This window comes from Diaporthe amygdali (assembly GCF_026229845.1).
Source record: "Diaporthe amygdali strain CAA958 chromosome Unknown NODE_16_length_960263_cov_65_539585, whole genome shotgun sequence".
Lineage (NCBI taxonomy): Eukaryota > Fungi > Ascomycota > Sordariomycetes > Diaporthales > Diaporthaceae > Diaporthe > Diaporthe amygdali.
In genome coordinates, this window is record NW_026517036.1 from 798,137 (window position 1) to 816,999 (window position 18,863).

At 55.0% G+C, this 18,863-nt stretch overlaps 5 protein-coding genes across 5 annotated transcripts; 2 read left to right on the forward strand and 3 right to left on the reverse strand.

Moving 5' to 3' along the window:
* Positions 1–390: 390 nt before the first annotated feature.
* On the forward strand, positions 391–3,708 carry J7T55_007502 (uncharacterized protein; the record flags this gene model as incomplete). The annotated part of the gene is made up of 1 exon (XM_053144272.1): positions 391–3,708. One exon carries the CDS (start codon positions 391–393, stop codon positions 3,706–3,708), a length of 3,318 nt encoding a protein of 1,105 aa, XP_052993192.1.
* An 838-nt stretch (positions 3,709–4,546) lies between these two features.
* Positions 4,547–5,335, reverse strand: J7T55_007503 (uncharacterized protein; the record flags this gene model as incomplete). The annotated part of the gene is made up of 1 exon (XM_053144273.1): positions 4,547–5,335. The coding sequence occupies one exon, from the start codon at positions 5,333–5,335 to the stop codon at positions 4,547–4,549; it is 789 nt and encodes a 262-aa protein (XP_052993193.1).
* A 2,376-nt stretch (positions 5,336–7,711) lies between these two features.
* On the reverse strand, positions 7,712–8,957 carry J7T55_007504 (uncharacterized protein; the record flags this gene model as incomplete). The annotated part of the gene is made up of 3 exons (XM_053144274.1): positions 7,712–8,152; positions 8,250–8,531; positions 8,622–8,957. The coding sequence occupies 3 exons, from the start codon at positions 8,955–8,957 to the stop codon at positions 7,712–7,714; spliced, it is 1,059 nt and encodes a 352-aa protein (XP_052993194.1).
* Positions 8,958–10,165: 1,208 nt separating this feature from the next.
* J7T55_007505 (uncharacterized protein) lies at positions 10,166–14,726 on the reverse strand (the record flags this gene model as incomplete). Its single annotated transcript, XM_053144275.1, has 4 exons — positions 10,166–11,569; positions 11,626–14,178; positions 14,255–14,357; positions 14,536–14,726. 4 exons carry the CDS (start codon positions 14,724–14,726, stop codon positions 10,166–10,168), a joined length of 4,251 nt encoding a protein of 1,416 aa, XP_052993195.1.
* A 1,178-nt stretch (positions 14,727–15,904) lies between these two features.
* J7T55_007506 (uncharacterized protein) lies at positions 15,905–17,258 on the forward strand (the record flags this gene model as incomplete). The annotated part of the gene is made up of 4 exons (XM_053144276.1): positions 15,905–16,096; positions 16,192–16,465; positions 16,544–16,554; positions 17,142–17,258. 4 exons carry the CDS (start codon positions 15,905–15,907, stop codon positions 17,256–17,258), a joined length of 594 nt encoding a protein of 197 aa, XP_052993196.1.
* Positions 17,259–18,863: the final 1,605 nt, after the last annotated feature.

An 18,863-nucleotide genomic window follows, 5' to 3' on the forward strand; every position in this document is an offset into this window, starting at 1 on the left:
CTGACCGCTGAGCAATGGGGCACTCGCATTCAACTCCACGTCCAGCTCCGTGTACATCTCGTCTCTCGACGCGAACTGCGGTTGCCACCTCCCAGTCTTTGGTGCTGCCAACAGATCCACAACGATAGCGTATTATTCTTGATCGCCAATTGTCTCACGTCACACATCTCGGCCCCATTCTTTCAGACGATGCCCACGCCCTACCAACAGATCGGCTAACCCAGGGCTGACACCGCCGACCTCGAGCCCAGCATTTAACATTCTTGCCTTGCACTTGGTGTGGGCTGCAACTCCCAACCAGTCATTCAACCACACCGCTCAGCCCTCGCAGCTGTGAGGGCGATCGTCGATCATCGCCAAGCTCCTCTATGGAGTCATCTAAAGCTGATCATGGACAGCAGGCCGGCGCCCCCAAAGTTTGCGTCTTTCAAGCCCAAGTCTCGAGATCCACCAGCCTCTTCTGAGCCCCTGGTATCCAACCAAGACAGCCAGGTTGATAAGAGCCGACGTGTTCCCAAATTCGCATCCTTCAATAAGGAACCTGAGGGCTCCTCGAAGTCTTCTCTTTCTGACGCGGCCAAGACCCTTGAGAAGGACCACAGTAAAGATGGACGTGACCACAAGAGCCATGACCAACGTCGCAGCAGGCATACCAAGTCAACCTCGCATCATCGCCGTCATGAGCGGCACCGGTCTCGCAGTGCCGAGAGATCGCTATCTCCAGCTCCGGTAAAACAGGCTCCTAAGGAAGAGCCGCTGTTCATAACGGACAAACGAGGAGACTCACTTATTGTGAGGTATGGGTCGAACGAACGATCCAAGGTCCCTGCATACCGCCGCTATGGTTCAGGTAGAGTCCTGGGGGCCACAGGTCGGCTTCGCCTCATTTACGATGGCCCCAAGCAAATTTTCAGCCTTGGGGGCAAACTAGGAGAGGGTCCCTCCGCATTCCGCGACAGGAACATTCTGGCCAATGCATCTCGAAAGAAGGTGCGAGTCTTCAGGTTGCGCTCGGCACCAGGCCGGGATCAGACCGAGCTCAACGAAGACTGGTGTGATTACATCCCTATGTCGGGGTCTCGCAAGCGGAAGAGGACCAGTGCCGAGCCTGAAGACGCCTCAGAGGACGATGGGCCTAACTATCGGTCAATACAGGGTAAAGCAAAGGCTCGTGACTTTGTCGATAGCGACCTCGAGTCTGCTGATACCTCGGATTCTGAGACCGAACCCGCAGTCGATACATCTGATCCCGCAAGGCAGAAGTCTGTCGAGTTATCTCGTCGGGTTAAGGATCACCCCGAGGACGTAGATGCCTGGCTTGATCTCGTTGATCTTCAAGAAGTGCTACTTCGTCTGGATCAACACACTCGCCAAGAGAGGAGTGACGATGAAGTCAAAGGTCTAGCAAGCATCAGGGTGTCCCTTCTCGAAGAGGCCCTACCTCATGTTTCAGACCGCAAAGGCCGTGAAAAACTAATACTGAGACTCATGCGCGAAGGTTCTAGAGCATGGGGCAGCAAAACGCTGACAAAACGATGGTCCGAGATCAGTCGTGAGGACGACAGCTTCGCGGTGTGGAAATCCCATCTGAATCATAAACTTTCCAACATGACAAACTTCTCGTATGATGAAGTGAAGGGGCTGCACTTCGAACGTTTACACCTTCTAAGGCAGCGCCTAGCTAAAATTGAATTAAGCCCCGCGAACAGCCATCCATCAGTTGAAATCTGCAACGAGCTTGTCTACGTCTTTCTCAGGACGACCCGATTCATTCACGATGCTGGCTACTCGGAGCTCGCAGTTGCTGCATGGCAGGCCATCCTGGAGCTCACCTTTGCGCGACCTAGGGATGCGTCCGACTTAGAGGTCGAGGATCTGATGTCATCGTTTGGAGATTTTTGGGAGAGCGAAGTCCCTCGTATCGGCGAAGATGATGCGAAGGGGTGGATACATTTTGCCGAAGCAGAGGAAATGGCAGACCTACCAGAGTCGAGACCCGACGCAACAGGCGTACCGCCTGATACAAGAGATGTCTACAAAGCATGGGCTGCGTTAGAAAAGCACCGAAGCACGGGTGCGAGACTACCAGCTCGAACATTGGATGAAGGGACAGAAGATGATCCGTTTCGCGTGGTTATGTTCTCCGATCTCAAGCCACTGCTACTCTACCTGCCACCTGCTGTTCTCACGTCGATGAAAGAGCCGCTGCTTGATGCCTTTTTACTCTTTAACCGATGCCTGCCTGCGTCGAAGGCACCCAGCGATGTTATTCAGGAGATGCTTCGCGACCCTTTTATTCATGGCAACATGTTTGCAATCGAGGAAATGAGTTCTAAGGAGCACTGTGACGCTGAGGAAATAGGAAAGAGAAGGCCCAGATTCACACATCCTAATCACCGTATGGCCTTGTCTACGGAAGGCCTGTTCGCATGGGACGAGTGGTTCAATTACATCGAACAAACACCATCATCAGAAGCTGGTTTTGTCTTGAAAGCCACGAAACAGCTTGCTCTAAATTTCGAATTTGACTGCGTTGGGGAATACAGCCTGGCATTGGCAAGACAACAGGATCCGTCCGCCGTCAAGAAGGCGGCAAAGGCGCTCTTGAAGCGGTACCCATCCAAGACGCGTCTATACAATGCGTACGCTATCGCAGAGTGGGGGCAGGGAAATCAAGATGTTGCGAGGAAAGTCCTTCTCTCTGCTACGAGTCAAGACCTATCACACAAGCAGCTGTTGTGGAATACGTTCGCTTGGCTGGAGCTCGAGGTTGGAAACAAGCACAAAGCTCTGGCGTTGTGTGTCTTGTCGACCGAAGATCGAAGCATGGTTGACAGATTACTTGACACCGATCCTATCATAGCCCCAAGCCAGCTATTGAAGACGCGGCAAGTACTGTCATCAAACAGAGACTTCCTGCTCTCGTCCGGCGACCTCAGTCAAGCGTCAGAGTTCGCGCAGACGCTTTCGCTATTCGAATATCTCTCCGCCGAAACCTCGACGGAGCCCATGTCATCGCAACAGGGCAGTATTCCGGCTGCAATAAGCAGCATCAGTGCCTTCACTTCCGAAGCTGTATCGAGAGGCCATGGGTCTTCTGCCGATCTCGAGCGGTTCCTACAGTTCGCAGCACACATCCTCTATCTCCACACCTGCAGAGGCCCATTCCGGCCACCGTTCGTGAGGGACCAGTTGCACTCGTTCCTCGAGCTCTTCCCCTCAAACACCATCTTCCTGAACCTCTTCGCCTGGGCCGACACCAGCCTCCTCCTCAACGACCCCGTCCGTGAAGCTCTGCGAAGCCTCGTTCTGAGAGAGCCCCACGACCGCGTCAGCAGCAGGGTATTCGCCATCCTCCACGAGCTGGACGCCGGAACCGTCCACTCGGCGCGCGCGGCCTTCGAAGCCGCCCTGGACAGCGACAGCTGCCGGGGCAGCGCCGGCCTGTGGCGGAGCTACGTCCGCTTCTGCCAGCAGAATAGGAAGGAGCTCAAAGGCAAGTCCGTAGAAGTGTATTACCGGGCTGTGAACGCGTGTCCGTGGTCCAAGGAACTTGCCATGGAGGCTTTCACCACGCTGGTGAAGGACATGGACTCGGCTGACCTTAGGGGTGTTTTTGCTACGATGACGGCTAAGGGCTTGAGAGTCCATGTGGACTTGGAGGATTTCAGCAAGGAGTGGGCAAGGTCGTCGAGGAAGAAGGATTGATGGATGTTGCGGTACGCTGTTGCTGTGGTGGGTAGTGTTTGGTTTGAATAGGACATGAGCTTAGAAGCGCTGTTGAACATAATTATCAATGATTATCTTATGTTTACATCGCCGTTTCCGTGAAGAATAAATCGATACTCAAAAGGGCCACGGTAAGCAAACACGTACCAAGGTCACCGCGGGTTTATATGCATGCCAAAGACCGACTTTGCACTATAAGTCATTTGGCCTTGATCCAGAAGTGTAGATTCTAGAGACTTCATGGTGGGAAACGGGGTAGCGTTTAATTGACCAGGAATAAAATTGCAAGTATTCCGAATCACAAGAACGCCTAAGTTGTCTTGATGGTCATGAATTCACTATTCCTCCCTGGAGTCTTTACCTTGCTTTCCAGGAATACATTGACTAAATCACAGTCGTAACAAGTGTCTCCAAGTAAATGTCACGTGAAGAAGTTGGGGAACGAGTTGTTTGTAAGACAATGTATGTGATTTGTTGTCTCAATCTACCTAGGTGTCTAAGCTAAGTGAAGTTTCGCTTGTTCTTCTGTGCTGCCGCCCTGTGTCGTATTGCAATTGGGTATCAAATAATGCATGTGTGCGCCTCCTCCATATTTTCAACATCCCGAAATCCTATGTGACCAGTAATTGCAATTCCGACAATTTCAATTTCACTTGCACTCCTTTCGTGCCCAGAGAAATAAACCCGCTCCTGTCTGTCCAGGAGGCATGAAATGTAGGCGTGAGCTATTGGTGCTCATGTCGGAGAGCGTCGAACCGGTACCAGCAAAGTCCATTCATGTCCTTTTCCCTCCTCACCAAAACAAGAAAGTTCCCCTTCAGATGCGTTGGTGATGGCGACGGCTGACGACAGAAAGCTTGCGGATCGGCCCAATTCCCTTGCGCCTGAAGATGCGGCGCTGGCTGGCTGTGAGGTTCCAGGTGCGGGACTTGATGGTGTAGTCGTTCCCGACCCTGGCCTTGACGACCCTGGGAGGCATGATGCGCTGGGGCATTGGCTCCGGCTTGGGGTAGATCCTTCCCACCCTGCGATGGTGGCGGGCGCGGCGCAGCCGTGTCAGCAGCTCTCTGGTATCGAGGGCAGGGACCTGGTTGTTGCTGTTGTTCTTGTTGATTTCGTACTCGCCCGGGGCGTGGGGGTTGACCAGCAGTGTGTCCATAGGCGAGGGGCGAGTGAAGGCGAGTTGGGCTTCTGTTGCCGGGAGGCGGTCCCTGAAGTCTGGCTGGTCTGGGTGGTCGATCCACTCCAGGAGGTTGATAAGCTTGGCCTTCCCGCGCTGTAGTCGGGTGGCGCCTCGGAGATGGTTGTGCGCCTGGTCGATCTGCGCGATGGTGCCCTGGTGCGTGGGTGCGGCGGCGGGTAGTAGCTTAGGCCGAGTCGTTCGCCTGTTGAAATGGAGGATGATCCGCATCGGGCCCGGGCAGAGGCTCTTGTTGTCGAATGCTGGCTTGCACTCCGGGCAGTCTCCCACGACTTGTTTGTGGTCCGGGAATATCCTGATCCTGCACTTTGGCAGGGATGGGTCGAAGGCTTTTGGGCATGGCAGGGTGGCGTGAAACCGGGCGCACCCGCAGCCCACATAATAGGTGAAGGATCTGATACACATTGTGCTGGACGATGAAGAAGTATGTGAGGAGTGGTTGTTGCTCGTGTCGTACTTAGGGTGTTGCCCTCAGTATATGATGGTTCCCTTCTTGTGCAATGAGGTTCGAGTTGATGATGAGCCTCAGGGTGTATGAGAGGAGTCGTGTGAGAACAAGGTAAGAGTTCCGAGGTTGCAGTGGATGGTAGATATTGTTTAGGTATCAGGAGGAGTCACTAGTATCCAAAGTAGGTTAACTTGATATTTGGATGATAGTCACTGGAGGGGGGAGAAGGGGGAGGAAATCTTCTTCAGGGGGAAAGGGGGAGCTTTTAAATAGTAGGCAAACCATCAAGATACAGAGAAATGTTGCTCTGAATCGAGCTTTGCCATCTGCCCGGACGCCATGAGGGTTCATTAATGACCAAAAATGCTCGAAATGCCCTCAAGTCAAGCAATGCCCGTCGAGCTACGAGAGAAATTGTCCACAAAACTATTTTGAACATGTATGGAGCGCAGATGATAGTCACCCTAAAGCGTTGAACCATGATGGTTCCTCTGAGAGATCAGGGGGAATTCGCGCACCATAAATTGAGATTGTGCCTTAAATTATTTATTGCAGGAATTCAAACAGGTGTTATTATTGATCTGAGGATTCATACACCTCTATGAACAGTCAACATATCAAAAGAGGCGTGGCCGTCATATTGAATAATACCATCCAGGTGCTTAAATTAGCAATCGCCATGAGGATCTGTTGAAAAGATTATCCCAGCGAGAATATTCTCACTAGCTGCCAGCGTCCTACCCATTAACTCGTGATGAATATGAATAGACGCACACCAGAGAATCTCTCAATATCATATGATCGAGTCACTCAGAAATCAGGCGCTAGGGAACAGTAGTAGTCAGCAGTTACAATCCTCTACATCCCACTTCAATCGCTGAGTCAGGTGGAGGAGCAATTGAGAGAAATTCGAGGTTTGCCTGAGGAATCAGCGGACCCCCAACACGTAAATTAACCTCAATTGATTCAGATCGCGCATAGAGAAAATACTCTAGCCCACATTAAGTCCTCAATTCCGCAGACAACTCTGCAGTGTGGGATCAATATAATTGCGCGAGCCCTCTGGCTTCTGTAGTGACCTGATCCACACAAATCCTGAGAAGCGGTGCGTAAGGATAAGCTGTGCGGTAGAATATTGGGAGACATACACAATTTTGAATACTGCACCATTGTATTAAAATATTGCGTTTCCCACAAACACAATTGGAAAAAGGAAATCTGTACTTCTAAACTATCACACATAATCACATAATCATCACCACCACCACCAACCAACAAAAAGTGTCGTCCGAGCTGTCATCCGATGTGGGACGTGGAGAAAGGAAGAAGCGCGGGCTGGCTGTCGATCATTCCCCAACGGCAACCCTCCCAAGAATCCGGGGTAGCTCGGCAGCGCAGCCGAGTGGCTGGCGCAGGGGGTGGGGATGACGTGCAGCAAGGATGATGGAAAGGGAAGAACAAAGCCAGAAAAAAAAGCGGGCTGCGGGAGCGGCATCTTGGCGGTCCCTACATGCATGTGCATCTGTGTGTGTGTGTGCGCGCGTTCCCGCCGCCCTCCTGTTCCTTAGTGAACGGGCACTTATGCCTGCCGCTTGGCGGCTTATTTTTTATGGTGTATACTCAGCACCTAGTGTGCAACTCCTGTTGGTTGGCGACTGCTTGTGCGCGTCTTGTTGGATGGGCTAACTTTTGCTCGTACCTATACCACTTTAGAATATAATAGTACAAATTTGTATAGAATAGGGCTGTTGTGGGGGCGGCGAGAGTCAATACACAGAACACCATCCTATTTCCCATCGAGAACGTCTATCGGGTTTCGGAGGGGTATGGTGGAAAAGCGACTCGTCACACTCCCCAAACTGTTCCTCGTTGGCCTCGAGTCATTATGTCGGCACCGGACACCCACTCCCCACAAGCAACCCGGCTGAAAACTCCTTCACGAACCCTGAGCTGTGTACTGTTTAAAGTACATACGCAACGTGGCACTGACCAAATATCTGCATTTCACCGGCATCATATACTTCACTTGAATAGGCATCAGGCGAATTACAAGCAGTTCTATTGTTCTACTCGAGATTCCCCTATGTCCGCACCCTATTCCCGCAGATGCCCACCACCATGCCCCACATCTACCCAGCCCAATGCATGTATACCCAGCCAGACATTCATTCCATGATCATCATGCAGAACAAGTGCTCCCGGTCTCTGCCAGCAAGTGTGCAGGCCAGATTGCAACCCGAAGAACAAAAGAAAGGGGAAGGGTACTCAACCACCAAGAGCGGCTCGAAAGCCCACACTCATATGCCTGACATAGAAAAGAAAAAGCAACGACCTCAGCGACCCACAGATCCCTGCGAGAGACTGAGCAGCCCCTTGGCCGCCCCGCCCCTGAGTGCACTGGAGGTCAGCATGTCTTCTTCCTCGGCATCACGGTGCTTGTGGGGCGTCGACACAATGGATAATGATGCGGACGACAGCCGCGGAAGGATGTGCTTCTCCGTCGCCGGCGACATATCGACACCGTCGCGCGCCATGTCCCGCCCCGCTTGCGCCGGAAGTGATGCCGCGATCCTGCGGTCGTTGCCCAGGCGGTACCACTGCTGTGCCGGGGTCGACCTCTCGACCGTGTGGGCCGACATAGAAGGCAGAGGTGTTCTGCGGCGCGTCATCCCCGGCACGGGCCGAACCTGTAACCTTTCGAGGGGCACGTCGACCTGGCCTGTTTTGACTTTGTAGTTGGCCAAGCTGAGCCTGAGTTTGAGGATCTCGGTTTTCTGCGCAGACGCGTTAGCAAAGACCAGTTGCGTTTGAGGGGGCAAGTTCGCTCAACCCCATGAGGTTTACAGCGGATGCCGATAGTGTGGCCCATACCTGTTTGAGCTCCTCGCGCGTGGTTATCCGACGCGTTTGTGGTGGTGGTGGTGGTAATGGCGAGACGAAAGCATTTGAGATGGACGATGTAGGGGCAGTAACCGGTGCGATAGGGGCAGCGGGAACAGTGGGAGCAGTAACAGTAATCGGCGCGTCGAGATCGGGTTCCGTGATTGTCGTATCTTGGGAGGTGTTCATGCCGGAAGCATCGAAGAGCGAGCTCGCGTCAGGGGACACGGATCTCCGATCACCAGTCGTAGGCTGGGACGCGGATGGCTCATCCTGGCCGGTGGTCAGCATAATTGTCGTCGCGTGTGCCGTGATTGCATGTCATGTTGCATAGAGCAATGGGGGTGGAAGTGAAGTGCGTACCTCGTCCGAGTTCTGCACTGTCTGTTGCTTTCCAGCGGCTGCTGCATCAGTGGCATCGGGGGCTGGGACCGCACCCGCGGCGTCGTCAGAGCACAGCTTCTTGACAGCTGGCTGCGTGGCGGTCGCCTCATCCAGTGGCCTCTTCTTGGGGCTCACGTCCTTGGACGCTGGCTTGCGAGGAGAAGGGCTCGCGCAATGGGACAGGCTCAGGCTGGCCTCGCGGCTGCCCCTCTTCAGCGGGCTGCCCGCGAGCCCGGGTGACTTGGGCGACATCTGAACATTAACGTCCAGCGAGCCGAGGACGCGTCGCTTGGTTGGAGTCGCGGTCGCGCTCATTTTGGGAACTGTTGGTGTTTTGGGTCGGAACGCGACTGGGGAAGTGGATTCGCCACCGCGAGACGGGCTCGTGATGCACTGTAGGCGCGGCGGGTGCGTGCAAGGCGCGTCGGCAGAAAGCCACTCGCTTGTACAAGCAGTGGGTGAGTGGTGAGTAGGCAGGAAAAGATTGAGCAGCTTGCGAGACGCGCAAAGGACAAGATGGTATAGAAATGGAAGATGAAGACGTGTCTGCGTTGTTTGTTGCAGTGGTGCAGGGCAGTGCAGTGCAGCAAGAATGCCCCCAGGCAGTACGTGGATTTATGGCGTCGAGTGCTTTGCTGCTTTATTACCAGCTTGGACAGAACTGACGTGGGTCGGCGTCTGCCCAGGTGGACTGTACCTACAGTAGGAGGGCGGTAGGGGTTTGGAGGGGGGGGGGGCAAGCATGGGGCATGGGGCAGGTGGGCAGGCATACACGTCGCGTCTACAGCGTGGTGGAAAAAGTGTTCAGCCCCCCCTGCAACGTGAGTTGCTGTACATATTTACTTGACTGCCCCTTTCGGTATGGGCCCACCAGGGTCGCCCAGCACAGGTTACCTACCCTGGCAAGCCCAAGCCCACGCCGGAACGACGAACCTTGCTCGACATGCCCATTCCAAGCCCAAAAGTTGCTTATGTTGCGTGTGGTGGCTCTTCGCGTCTCCAGCCTCGGTGAGGCCCTGCATCCAGCGCTCTGTCAGACACATTCAAGTTGGAATTTCACCGCCATGCCCTGTCATGTAATGAACGTTGTAGAAATATCGTCATTTGGCGTCAAAGTTCTCTCATAACACCCTACATGGCTCTCCGCAATGCCCTGTATATACCTGATCAAATGTGATTCCCACCCCGCAAAATACAATCGCTGAGTATTCCAATGCGATCAGCCTCCGGCTTCAACATGGTTAAGCGTCCCAGAATAAGAGATGCGTCAAAACAAATTCGCCGGCGGGTATCATCCTTGAAAGCCTTTCCCTCCCGCTCCTTTCCATAAACATCCTTGAAAGCTCTTTTGCCACCTCCCTGCCGCGTCCGAGAAAACCCGCCACAACCTGTGTCACCACCAATCCGTAAACTCCGCCAAATCTCAGGCAAAACCCATGTCTTGTTTTGGTCCAAGGAACGCTGAGCACAAGAATAAATGACGCCGTCGGCGGACTCCGCCTTCTGTTGCCTCACTCTCGCTCTCAGAAGCTATTCAGCTCGTAGAGCGACGAGTCTAACCCGGTAAATGGCTTGTCCAAATCCACAAGCATGTCCTCTGTAATCAGCATGTCATCGCTCGGAAACGACGCCATCCCCTCGAAGCTGTTCAGCTCCATGTCCATACCAAACGCCGCCATCCCGTTCACCAGCGTCGAGTCGTCAAAGTTCTGCCAGTTCATATCGATTTCTAGGTTCGCCGTCTCCGGGATGTCGCTGTTGGGCTCGGATACCCCACTATCCTTGCTCGCACTCGACTCCGGCGTGTCCTCGGGCGGTGTCGTAGACTGGTACAGAGTCATGTCCGAGATAACACCGCCGGCCGCAGGGTCGAATAAGTGCATCATCGGTGCCATCAAGCTCTGGGGGTCAATCGTCGTGTTCGCAAGAGGGTCGACGACCAGCTGGGACTGTTGGAAACCAGGGGCCACCTGGTCAGGCGTGCTCTTGTCTCCAGGCTTCGGCCCAGTCGCGGCCGCCGTCGCCGCCTTGTTCTCACCAGGTCTGGGGCCTTGCACTGACGAGGCCCCGAGAGCACCACCTTGTTGCTTGATAGAAGCCTCGCGTGACATTGGGGTCGCTTCTTCAGGCCCAGGTTGCTGTTGCGACTTGGTCTGACCGTTCTCGTCCAGTCCAAAGGCCGTAGCGAATGACTGCTGCATAAACTGCTGCGGGTCCTCGTACGGCAGCACGTGTACTTCCTGGTGATGCTGCTTGCGTGCTTCCTCGGTTGGGAAACCCGTGTCAGCCAACTCGCACCCGGGCTCCGTGCACATGAACGCCGGCTTGGGTGCCGGCTTGGGCTCTTTTCTCTTCAGCTCCGGAGATGTAACCTTTGTCTGCGGCGATGCGTTCTGGCTCGAAACCGCAGGCGAGGATGCCTGCGCATTCGCCGCCGTCTTCACTCTCTTCCGCGCACCTGCGTTCGGAAGCTGCAGCTTTTCCTGAGTCAAGGGCGTCGGGGCGACCCAACGAGGCGCGCCATCTGGAGACGTTGCGCCGAATGGGAATGGCGGCTGAGCAGAGGTTGGAGCCGCCGGTGGCTGGCCGCTCTTGCTGTTCGACCTCTGGTGAGCCTTGTTCAGTGCCTGGGTCTGCTTGGCGAGGTTCGCCTCGTTAAGCGGAGTTGGTGCCGGCGCTGGTGCTGGTTGCTCAGGTCGTTGGGGCTGTTGGGGCTGTTGAGATTGCTGAGGCTGTGGAGGCTGCTGGGTAGTAGCAGGTCCTCCTTGCTGAGGTGGCCGGGCACCTTTTTGAGTGGACGCCAAGTCCTTCATCATGCTGTCAAGCAGGTGCTTCGACTGCAACATCTCTTGTCGTGTCATCGTGAGGTTTTCCTTGAGTGGCTGCTCTGTGTTGTTGTTTTGGAATTGACTTAGCACTCGCAGACGCTGAGAAGAAGGTTAGCACAAAATGTCGGAAACTAATGGACAAGTCTCACACGTACTGTTCTGACAAAAGCCCTGAGTCTAGCCTCATCTCTAGAGAGCCGGAACCAATGGTTTATCACCCTCGAAAGCTTGGTGAATTCTTGGGAAATCTTCTGAATAAAAGCTGTCATCTGGGCCCGAGTCTCTGCAGTCATAGGAACATCGGGAAATCTCTGAGCTTCGTAGGCCTTCGTTTCTTCCTGGAGGATAGATTTGAAGTGCAGCATCTCCTGCATTTGCTGCTGCCGCATGAGCTCGTACTTTTGTCTTTGCTCCGGAGTCATCTTCGCTAACTGCTCCGGAGTCAGGTTTGGAATTGGGCCACCAGGAGGAAGTTGAGTAGGCTGAGAAGCCGGCCTCTGGTTGTTGGCATTTGGCTGTGTGGTCGCTTCTAGATCGTCGCCCGGGCGCTTGAGATTCTTCGTTGGTGCAGCCGGTGACGGGTTCGGCGGCGCGGCCATGTTCGGTTGAGGTGGCCGGTTGGCCTTCGGCCCTGGTGCAACTGGAGTTTGGCTGGGCTCTGGGGCGGAGACAGGCGCCGGGATGGTCTGTCCTGGCTGCATACCTTGTTGAGGTCCCGAAGCGGTTGGAGGGACTCCTGGCTGCGTGCCCGCTGTCGTTGCGGGTTGCCCAGATGGCGGTTGACCGCCCAGACCCATCGCAGCAGCTCGTTGCATCCTTTGTATCTTGAGTCGTTGTATGAATGCTCTGATCTGCTCCTCTGGGGCTTCCCTGAAATTTTGCTGTGACATTCGGAACTGCTGTATCTCCTGAGGAGTGACTTCGGGGATTGGGGTATTGGGTGGTAGATTTGCCATTGCATTTGGAGCGGGAGCCCCAGGTTGCTGTGGCATCCCACCTTGTCCATGAGAGGCCACCATGCGTCTGAATTGATTTACCTGAAGTTGCCTCAAAATCGCCTTCTGTTGATCAGGTATGGGTGCGTTCGTTTGTGAGACCCACGCCTTAAACTGGCCCCATTTCTTGGCATCTGGCGGTATGCCAGGGATATTCTGGGTCACATTGGGAGGCAGGTCCATGTTGTCCATGATCATCTGTGCTTGAGGGTGCTGTAACGGGTTACCACCCCGCATTCGATTCATTTGATTCGGGAAGTTAGGCTGCTGCATCTGAGGGCCCATGCCCCCCTGCGGCGGCTGATGCATAGGATTGCCCATAGGGTTCGCTGCATTCGCTGGGTTCATGGGCAATCCTGGCTGTGCTTGCCCTGGACGCAACATGCCCGAGCGCTTCCATTTAGAAAACAGCTCGGCGAGCTTGTCAGGTGGCAGCTGTCTGAACTTCTGCCGCTGTTCTGGATCCAATTGAGCGAGCATGGCCCTGATAGCAGGGTCTTGCGGCATGTTCGGGTTTCCAGCCATAGGCCCCGGGCCTCCTTGCTGATTGAATCGAGGATCGAGCCCTTGGTTGAATTGTGGATTACCCGGCTGGCCTTGATTACTTCCCATTTGGCCCATAGCGACGGGTGGCTGCCTGACGGGAGCGTTCAGGTTGTCCATCGCAGGGCTTTGTGATGCGGGCATCGGACCGCTCAGGCCCCCTGGCTGACCCTGCAAACCCTTCGCCGCAGCCTGTGCCCTGATTTGTGCTTGTGCGTGAGCTTGCGAAGCAGCCAGCTGTTGCTTGAGCTGTTGCTGCTGCTGCTGCTGCAGATCAAAACCGTTCGGCATCTGGGGCCGCGGGGTCTGATTTGGGCCCTGAGAGAACATGTTCTGGGGCTGCATGTTCGACAGAGGCTGAGGCGTAGCGTTACGGCCTGGACCGGAGCTTGCTGGTACAACAAGCTGCCCCGCTTGCTCAGCTAGGAGGCCTTGCTTCTGCTCGTTCATGATACTCTCCATGTTGCCGAATTGGCCAAGTTGTCCACCGGACTGGCCCATACTGTTCATCATATTTGGGTTCATCGCGCGCTGTTGACCAGGTTGCATTTGCATGCCAGGCGTGTTAGGAGGCATTCCTTGCTTTTGCATCTGATGCCGCCGGGCCATCATGAACCTTTTGGTTGCCTCTTGTTGAAATAGCATTGCCAGCGGGTTCTGGCCTTCCGCGCGCATCTGTGCAAGTCTTTGAGGTGGGAGGCGGCTCGCAACGCTCTGCATCATCTGTTGTTTCTGGGCATCGCTTGCCTGCTGCATCAGGGTTTGGGCCAGCGCCTGTATCTTCTGCTTGTCCGCATCGGACAGTTGCTGTTGCTCAGGACCACGCTGGGGTCCTTGAGGCATGGAGAAACCTTGTTGCCCTGGATTCATCTGTGGCGTCATGCCGTTGCTCAGATTGAGGCCCATCTGAGGAGCCTGTTGGGGTAGCTGAGATACCTGCATAGGGTTCTGCAGGTGTTGAAATCCTGCCTGGTTAGGTCCGCCGCCCCTTCCAGCCATCTGTGCCTGCATGAGAGCAGCCTGCTGTTGTCGTTGTTGATTCATCATGATCATCTGTTGCTGTCGCTGCGCTGCCTGTGCGTTCATCGACTCTTGGAGCTGAGGTACTTGACCCTGGCGCCTGGCGTGCATTTCTGCGCTCTTTTGCCGCATTTTGTGTTCATACGTGGCCTGCAAACGTCAATACATGCCAAAAAGTTTGGAAGACGGAAGGGAGTGGGGGTTTGCTGTGGTCAGAATGGCTCACCTTGTCTGGCGATTCCCTCAAAGCGTTCGACTCAAACTGAACGCAGAGGTGGGCGAGTCTTTGCCACGGTTGATTAGGCGTCGCAAGGACAGCATTTGTGATACTGAACAGAATTGTTAGCTTAACTGGGAGAAGATGTTCGATGAAGACAATAAAACAGGTGAACAACGGGTGTGAAACGTATTCGAAGCGGAGACAATAGGGCTGGCTATCCGGCCAATTGCAATGGGCTTGTGGAAAAATGAGACAAACAATGGAAGTTAACAACGGGCGAAACTCACAGGTCTTGGGCCTTGCCTACACGCTCCGTAATGGCCACGCTTGTCTGCCAGCCAGGGCCGACATACGGGGTGTTCTGTATGAACTGGAAGGCATATTGACCGAAATCCATCCCCTGCCCCCCGCCCACGCCAAAGCGGTTCTGCTGCTGTGGCATGAGCTGGCCAGGCATCTGTTGCATAGGTGCGGCCATTGCCGCCGAAAAATTCGGAGAAAAAAACCAGAGTTAAAGTGTTGCGATACGATCGCACGGTGAACTTGGCGAGTCGGGCGCTGCTGCGCTGTACCTCTCACCGTTTGCGACCGGGGAGGTTCGTCGCCAGGAGAAGGGGTAGTGAGGACGGTTGTGATCGATGAGCGAGTGGAAAGCAATACAAGTGATTCCGTCGTTGTGGTTCTGACAAGGAACTCAAGGCCCGTCACCCCGCTGCAGGCTGCCTAGTCTTGTCTCAAGCGAAGACTGAGGAATCGGCCGGGGATGCAGGGAAGTTTGCCGATGCACCCAACCCGACAAAAACTCGCGTCCTGGACGCTAAATTGTGGAAAGGTTCCAGAATGGGTTCAAGAAACGATCTCATCCACGCAGCAGGGGCGCAACGATGATTGGACTATCCAACAACAACAAAGCGATGCAGGGTTCCAGGCGAATCTTCCACTCGGTAGTCTCTCGTGTTGCGACAAAGGCAACAAGGTTTCGGCTTATCTTGGTGTTACAAAGCGAATACCGGCCTCTCCCACAGTCGATCGATATACGATGGCTAGGCCTCCGAGCGCTCAGGTGAGTCTAGAAGACGCAAGGCCGTGCTGCTCAAGGTTGCTTCGCCGGTGGTGATGTTGGTCGGCAACGACGTGGCTGTCGAACTCGTCCTCACAGGAAAAAAGACACCGCGGCGTGCCTCCACGAAAGAAGCGATGGGACGGGATATAGTCCTGTAGAAAGCGAATGGGCGCGTCGGGGTTCGGTCTCGGCGGCTGAGGGTTTGAAAGCGATCGGGATCGTCGTGGTGGATTGGTGGCGCAGAAGGCCTCTTCGAACGACGGTTGGAGCCCGATATATTGAATTTATAACAGCTGCGTTCGGCGCGTTGTCGTCCTCCAAAGTCTTCACAATCGGTGTGAATATTGTCTTCGCGCGACAAAATCAGGACAAGAGCAAGAAAAGAGGCACACAGGTGGTTGTGGGCGGACGCTGCTGCTGCTGGTGCACCGGAGTTCACGCAGGCTGTCGCTGGCGTGGCAGGGGTGGAGACCAGCTGCGAAAGCACAGGGAAGCGGAGCGGGTGGCAGAGAAAACGTATAGTGAGAAAGCAACGCTGGAGAAGGATGGCTTCTCGTCGTGTGCGTGTGTCCGTATCTCTTCTAAGCCGCACGATGCAGACTCTGTCGACGCTGGAGAGGCGACGAGAGGAAAGCAAGGCGGGTGAACCGCAGGTGTTGTTGGGTGTGGACAGGGGAGAAAAGCAAGAGGAAAGCGGGTTCGCACGAAAGAGAGCAAGCAAGAAGAGGCAGCAGGAGAGGCGGCGGGAGACAAGACCAGGCGCCCCTCGCTGGTGCAAGTTTAGCGTAATTGGAAGCGGCAGTGGAGGTACCTGGGCCCCTGCCTGGCTGGGGGTACCGGGTACCATCAAGGGAATGTACTCCCCGTGCCGCGTACACAGTACCAGACGCCCAGCTCTGTCCCCGATCTTGAGGGACGCTGCCCTCCCGGCGAGAGGGCGGCCGTGCCTCACATCGCCGTCGAGGACTGCAAAAACACATCTCAGATCCGGGGAGGCCAGTGGCCTGCGAATCTTCCCAAGCCCGAAAGCTGTGCCAATTCTGCTCGCAATGTCGTGATCACGGCCGGCTGCTGGCTGAGGGAGGTCGTGGGCGGGCGTCTGACACTTTGGGGCCAGGAAGTCCTCTCTACCCGGCCAAGTCGGTACTCTCAAGGTTCGATAATCGAGCGGCGAATCCCTGCTGGCGGGTTGCCCCATGACACCCACGCGCCTCACCACCCCCCCCCCCCAGTCCACCTGAGTGTGAGTGTGTGTGTGTGTGCTTGTGTGTGGTGGTGGTGTGTGTGTGTGTCTGTCTGTCTGTCTGTCTGTCTGTCTGCCCGCCCAGGTGCTCTGTTGCGCCCTGCCCTTGCTCTGCCCTTGCCCTGCCATGTCCTGCCTGTCTGCCTGCCTGCCTTGCCTGGCTCCTTTCGACGATAGACAGGCGGTAGTAGGGAAGTAGTCGTCGGTAGTCTATGTAGTGAGTAGTACAGGCAGTACTGGCAAGAGCAGAGCTCAGCATTGGGGGCAAGCAGGCGAGATCGCCTCGTCAATTAGTCCTGTGATCAACCAGCGGGAAGGCCCACGGATCTTAAGAGACCGCACGCTGCACAGTATGTAGGCAGTACTAAGACTAACAATCATGGGGCATTGCGCCGTGACAAGGGTGCGAGCAGCCTTTCGTCGCGATGTTTTGGATGGATGCTCCGGGTACAACACAGGACCTATCGGGAGACTTGCAGCCACCTGCGGTGATCCCCTCCAGAGAAAAAAAAAGCTGCCAGGGTCAATCTTGGGCCGCCACTTACATTACATTACATTACATTACATTACATTACATGACATGACAGTGCACTAACAGCAGACTACCGCCCGCGAACGAAACGGGGCCCAAGAGGAAGTACGAGAAAACGAGTGAGAAAAAGGAATTCGAGTTCTGGGGAAACCGAGGGCGCAGCACAGCGTAAAGCGATCTGAAGTTGGCAGAGGCAGAGTTGGATGTGCCCACAATAATCTTGGAAGGTGGTGAATAGCGTCATATCTGGGGTCGAACAAGAAGTCGTGTCGGGATTTCCACGTACCTACAGTAGCCCACCACCTCTCCTCCCTCCCTATGTGAGCACGGTGGTAGGCAGTGGGCCAGAGGTACCTTTAGCGACAAAGCCACGACAGCAGCAGCGTCTACGCAGTTCAAGTGCAGCTCGTGAGCGCTTATAATCATTGCCCGGCGACAAGTTGACGAGACTGGCCCGCTCGCCCACTCTTCTCCCTCAAGTTGCTTGCACATACCTATTCTAGCACATCAGGACAGGGGAATGTGGGTGCGTACAAGACAAGGGGGATCTGAAAACCTCACCCGTGAATGAGATTGCTCTATCCTCGCATGTGCAGGTGTTCGTCCCTTAGGTACCTACCTACACACACACACTCACTCACACATACACATTCACATTAATAACGTGTAGGGTCTAGACGCACACATACCTGGGTGGTGTCCGGTACTGTGCTGTAAGTCAGGGTCTAGGTCTAGGTTGACGCCTACCATCGTCCCATGGTGTCCCAACCTGCCGTTGCGTTGCAGATCCCCAAGGCATACTACTCTGGGCACATTCTTGACATGAGGTGCATCATGTTGGCAAAGGTGCCTGGGTGAGACTGGCTGTGTCGCGGCCCATTGGCTGCAGGCCGGCCACCTCTCTCCCCGTTCCTCGCCCTCACACCTCACCCTCGCCCTCACCCGTTCATTCCCTTTCCCACCCGAGCTCGAGGGGCAGCCATGCTCAATCAGCCGGTCAATGCCATGGAACAGAGCAACCGCGCCAAGCATGCCTCATCACCGAAGCTCTCTCTCTCTCTTTCTCTCTGGCAGCCAGGATGAGCCTACTACCGTTGTCTCCAAAATACCTTGGTACATACTCTGCATTGCATTCAGACTGCACTTTGCCTCCCAAGCTAGTAATGACGGTCGCAGTCGGGTGATAGTCAGCTGTCTCGTGTCATCGCTAATCGCTCATTGCCCATCGGCCTCTGCCAAATGGGGCCCTTGCGCTTCAATCAATCAAATGCCCTTTGCCGCGCCAATTTTGGCCCCAGTTGTGCCAAGCTCCCGTTGGCAACTGGTAGGCGCCATTGTTCAGGGGGCGGGTAGGGCAGGAAGGATGGGGGACAGAGAGAGAAAGAGAGAGAAATAAAAAAATTAGAGACGCGCATGCGCTGTTTCGTGTGCATGGTTGCCGCAATTGAGAAGGGTGTGTTGGGATCATGTCCAAAAAGGCGCTTTGGGCGGGCGGCGTCACGTCAAATGGTGAAGCGTCCCTGGATCCTCCCAAGGGCCCAAGGGCACGTCTGTCTCCAGCTCCAAGGCAGGCTGGGCTGGGTTAGGCAGGTTCCGCCTTGCTGTGGACATGGCAGATCCCGGCACTTGCCTGTCAGGCTAAGCCTTTTCCGATGAGACCAGAGGTTGCCGGGGCGCGGATTAGGGACGCTTGCAGGACCCCGGTCCAGATTTTCGACTTTGCTCGAGAGGGGAGGGTGTGTCTGGGTGTACGCAGTGGTTCTTGACGCCTCTTGCA